Source organism: Rhinatrema bivittatum, chromosome 8 (assembly GCF_901001135.1).
Source record: "Rhinatrema bivittatum chromosome 8, aRhiBiv1.1, whole genome shotgun sequence".
NCBI lineage: Eukaryota > Metazoa > Chordata > Amphibia > Gymnophiona > Rhinatrematidae > Rhinatrema > Rhinatrema bivittatum.
In genome coordinates, this window is record NC_042622.1 from 218197357 (window position 1) to 218202408 (window position 5052).

The 5052-nt window shown below is 49.8% G+C and overlaps 1 protein-coding gene across 1 annotated transcript; it reads right to left on the minus strand.

The window, feature by feature from the left end:
- Positions 1-273: 273 nt before the first annotated feature.
- On the minus strand, positions 274-1013 carry FAM174C (family with sequence similarity 174 member C). The gene is given in 3 exon segments (XM_029613472.1): positions 274-350; positions 353-393; positions 663-1013. Coding segments are annotated over 3 exon segments (339 nt in total). The 5' UTR covers positions 884-1013.
- Between the last annotated feature and the right edge of the window lie 4039 nt (positions 1014-5052).

The window sequence follows — 5052 nt, forward strand, 5'->3', positions numbered from 1 at the left end:
TTCAGTTTATCAATCAGGCCTACCACATCTTCTAGGTAAACCGTGATTTGGTTCAATCCATCTAAATCACTACCCATGAAAACCTTCCCTGAACTCACCTTGGTGAGCAATGCCAAGAGCTTGAAACTAGGCCTCAGTTTTGTCAGGAGTTATTTCTAGTGCTGCTGGTGGGTGTACCTATCAGAGTTACCCCAAGGAGTTAGACACAGCCTCCAGCAGACTTCTCAATAAATGTCACAAGATAGTTGTACTGCGGGCGAAAAGGGCTTCAGCCTACCTTCTCAGATTCCTGGCTTCAAATACTGCCTCTTCTTCGCTGTCGTCCGATCTCATCTCTATGTTGTCATCGCCGTTGAGAGTAGACCATATTTCTTCTTCTGCGGTTTCTTTAATCTGAAATTAGGGTCAAACCGGTTAAGGAAAGCAAAAAGAACGCGAGCTGCATTACACTTGGGAGGGCTTGGGCTCCAGGAGCTTGACTACTCCCGCGCAGGCCCACAGGAGGGCCGTAAGCACTGGTGCCGACTGTGTGCCTGGTTTAAAGCGGGCCGGAGGCTCCTCCGCTCCCCTTCCACCAGCACAAATCACGCAGGAGAAGGGGGAGCGGAAGAGCCGCCGGATGACGACCGGCCCGGGCCCTGCTGCTCCCGCGCTGCCCTCACCTCAGCGCACGCACGAGGAAGTAGAGAAGCGCGAGCAGAGAGACGCCAATCAGCACGTACAAGGCGCGCACGACCGGCGCCGAACCGGACCCGTGCTGCGGCGGTGAGGCCGACGCGAGGCTGACAGTGCGCGGCTCTGGGCTAGGGCTGGGCGCACTGGCCGCCCCCGAGGCCCAGACGGTTGCGCTCAACACCAGCAGCCGGAAGCGGCCCAGCGACATCTTTCGCGCTTCAGCATGCACGGGAGCACCGCCGGAAGGAACCAGGCCGATGATACGTCACTTCCGCCGTCTGGAGGCGTCTTCCGGGTTGGGTGAGCTCCGGCCAACCCCCCACGAGTAGGGAGGCCTTGGAGGGTTGGGGTGACTGCATTCATCCTTACTAACACGCTGTGGCAGGATGCCGGCGACTCTAAGTGGGATGCCACCTTATCTCATCTAGTGCCTGCTAAAGAGGCCGCTGCATATCTGCAGAAGCTCAGTGTTCGGTGGAGTTTGTCCTGGAAAGCGTATGCTTTAATAAATCGTTTAGTCTATAAGGTGCCACCCACCTCGTGTCATTTTTGCTACACAAGACCAACAGAGCTATCCCTCTGAATGCCTAGACCAGAGTTTCTTCAATGTTTTTAAGACAAAGGCACTCCTCCATTAAGAAAAGAGGAAGCACACCAATCTCCACCTCGCAGGCAATGCGGTTATTTTATTTATTTCTTTATTTTTCTATACTGACATTCGATTTGACATATCACATCGGTTTACATACATGATGTCTAAGGCAAGCCTTATAATTACATGATACAGTGTAACAGATTAGTACATACAACTTGCTTTACAAAATAACATTACAAATATAATTTGCTTTATAGAAAAACTTTAACAGATATATGTTCTGTTTTAACTTACTATGTACAGTGACAGAGAGGGGAACTGGCAGGAGCGGGTGAGCGGGGTGGCAGAAATTGTTTATCTGGAGGGAATGCTTTCCGGAAGAGCCAAGTTTTGAGGTTCTTTCGGAAGGAGGGCATAGAGGGGTCGGTTCTGAGAGAGGGTGGAAGGTTGTTCCAGAGGTGAGGGCCTGCTATGGATGCAGCGCGTTCCCTTGTGGAGACTCAATGCACTTACTTAATGGAGGGAGTGGTGAGTTAGCCTGTATTGGTTGAGCGGAGATTCCTGGTGGGGTTGCAAGGGGTCAGTGGTCCCTGTAACCAACTAGCTTTGTCATTATGGATTGCTTTGTGTATGAGCATGAGGGTTTTGTATTGAGATCTGAAAGGGATGGGCAGCCAGTGAGTATGGGTGTATGTCAAACGGTTTTTATTGATTTACCAAAAGGCCAAGTTAGATAACAGTAAAGGTCGTACAACAAAGCCCAATAATGCAGTATATATACAAAAACAACGTGACCACCAGTAGTGGGGCGTATGAAATAATCAACCATCCAACTCAGGAATAGCTACACCCACTCCCGCCCTCTCCCCCCCCTACAGAGCAACCATCCCCCCCCCCCCCCCCAGCGCCCCAGTCGGTCATCGGTCTTCCAGGTCCAATTGGATCACAAAGAGTGTAGTCCTTGCGTGGCCATACCATTCAATACATGACTACGAACTTGTGGAGTAAGAGACTGAAGATAAAAGTCCCAAATACTGAGAAAGCGACGTTCCCTCTGAAAAGATGTAGCTGCCCATTGTCTGTCCATCAATAACAATCGATGCAAGTGATTGCGCCATTGCCAATAGGAGGGTGGGTCTGGAGACCGCCAGTTCACTAAGATCATCTTCTTTCCCACTGCGCAGGCCTTCCGGATGAGCAGTCTCGGTCCCCGACCTTTGAGCCGGCCGGGCGAAAACTGTCCAAACAATATCAATTTAATAGTGACAGGTATCACCTCATCTAGTAACCCTCCCAAATAACGAGTTATCCGTGCCCAGAAGTGCCTCACCTTCCGGCAATCCCAAAACATGTGTTGTAAGGAACCTTCCGTCATGTTACACTTCCCACATTGTTTGGAGGCCCCTGGGATATAATGCACCGCCCGAGTAGGGGGAATGTAGGCTCTCCATAAAAATTTGAATTGCATCTCCCGATAATAAGTATTGGAGGAGACACTAGAGATATGGCGGAAGCAACTGCGAAGGTCAGCCGCCGTCACCACCGTCCCACCCATCCCATTCCATCGCCCAACCAGGGTTGCAGTAATTTCCTCCAAATTGTTCCCCAGGAGTTTCCTATAATAATTGGCTAACGTGGGCACCTTCCGTGTTGAGAGAGCAAAAAAGGCATCCAACTTGTAAAAAACCTGCGCTGGCCTAATCTCCAGCGGGAGCGAATGTACATAATGGTGCAGTTGCAGGTAGGGAAACACATGACGGAAGGACAACCCATACTGCTCAATAATTTCTTTATGAGACATGAGTTTACCTTCATCATCCAGGACATGACCAAGATATTCAATGCCCCGGGACGTCCAATCCTGAAATCCCGCTGCCTGGGAGCCCGGGGAAAAATCGGGATTACCTCTAATCGGCAATAGATAGGCACATTGTCTGGGGATGCCCAATTTATGGGTTACCACCCGCCAAGTGCGTCTTAAGGGTGCCAATAAGGCCGCCACCAGAGGGGGATAAGAGAATCTAGAGGCGTCTGCCTGTAAGACCTAAGTCAGTCCCAGCGGGGCGACCAGGGCCTTTTCCACCAAAAGATCAACAAAAGTTGGTGTTCCCATAAGCCAATCTCGAATAAGCCTGAGATTCCCGGCCACATTATAAAGTTGCATATTCGGGACCCCCAATCTGCCCTGTCCCCAACGAGGCTGTAGAAAGCGAAAAGGTATACGCGCCTTCTTGCCTTGCCACAAAAAACGCTGCATGGCCATCTCCAGCCTTCGCCGATCTGGGGCCTTAAGAAAAATGGGCAGGTTTTGAAACAAAAAAAGCCATTTAGGGAGAATAATCATCTTAAACAGATTGAGGCGACCCAACAAGGATAAGGGAAGTTTCTGCCAAACCTCCATCCTCTCCGTCACTTGTTTTAAAAGTGGGGTGACATTACTAGAATACAATAAGGGTAATTGAGCCGGTATGCAAATTCCCAGATAGCGGATTTGGGAGGACGCCCATGTCAAAGGAAACAAAGGTCCCCAAGCGTGCTTTAACAAAGGGGGAAATGGCAGAGCTTCAGATTTCCCAAGGTTCAATTTGAGGCCCGCAAAGGATCCAAACTGTCGTATTAACTCCAAGAGCGCAGCCAAGGAAGGTACCGGGTCTGTCAGGAACACCAGAATGTCATCCGCAAATGCTGCGTATTTAAAGGTTTCAGACTGAAGTCGAATACCTTTTATATTTCGGGCATTTTGAATGGCTCCCAATAATGGTTCAAGCTGTAACACAAAAAGTAAGGGGGATAGCGGACAACCCTGCCTGGTACCCCTATGAATAGGAAAAGCTGCAGAGTGCGAATTATTAAGCCCAATAGTGGCCATGGGTGCATTGTATAACAGCCGTATTGCATCAAGGAAGAGCCCCGTAATCCCCATCAATTGAAGGAGATGAAATAAGTAAGGCCACTCCACGCGATCAAACGCTTTTTCAGCGTCGAGGCTAACCACCAGATGAGGAATATCGTCCAGTTGACCCAGTGTCATTGCAGCGATGACTTTCCTAATATTGGTAAGGGCGTACCTACGACGAACGAATCCCACCTGGCCGGGGCCCAGCAAATCCGGCAGCAGAACCGCCAGTCTGTCTGCCAAAATTTTGGCCAGAAATTTTTGATCCACATTGAGAAGGGAGATCGGCCGGTAGGACTCCGGCTGCAAGGGGTCCTTCCCCGGCTTGGGAATCAAAGTAATCGTAGCACAGTTCGTGTGTTGTGGGTAGGAACCTGACTGTATCAAAGCATTGAAGGTGTGAGTGAGGGATTCAATTAAAGACTCCGGCATAATTTTATAAAATTCAGCGGTATAGCCATCGGGCCCTGGCGCCTTATATTTGGGGGCCGTTTTGATAACCATCCGAATCTCCTCTTCAGTAATGGGCTGATTCAAAGTACCTTGGTGTTCCACAGTTAATCGGGGAATGTGCACCCGGCTGCAAAATTGTTCAAGCGCTCCCCAATTCATTGGCTCTTGGGAATAGAGACTAAAATAAAATTCAGAAAAGGAGCGTAGTATGGAGGGGGAATCCCTCACTAACCTACCTGAGGAATCATAAATCGCTGGGATGAATCGGGAAGCCCGCTGGGACTTAACCAGATTGGCCATCATCCTCCCGGGTTTATTCCCAAATTGAAACATTCGATATTGGTAATATGCCAACCCCTTCTTAGCCCTCTGATGCTGTAAGGTATTAACCTCATTCTGGATGGCGAGGTACGCCTCCCTAGCCCCAGGACTG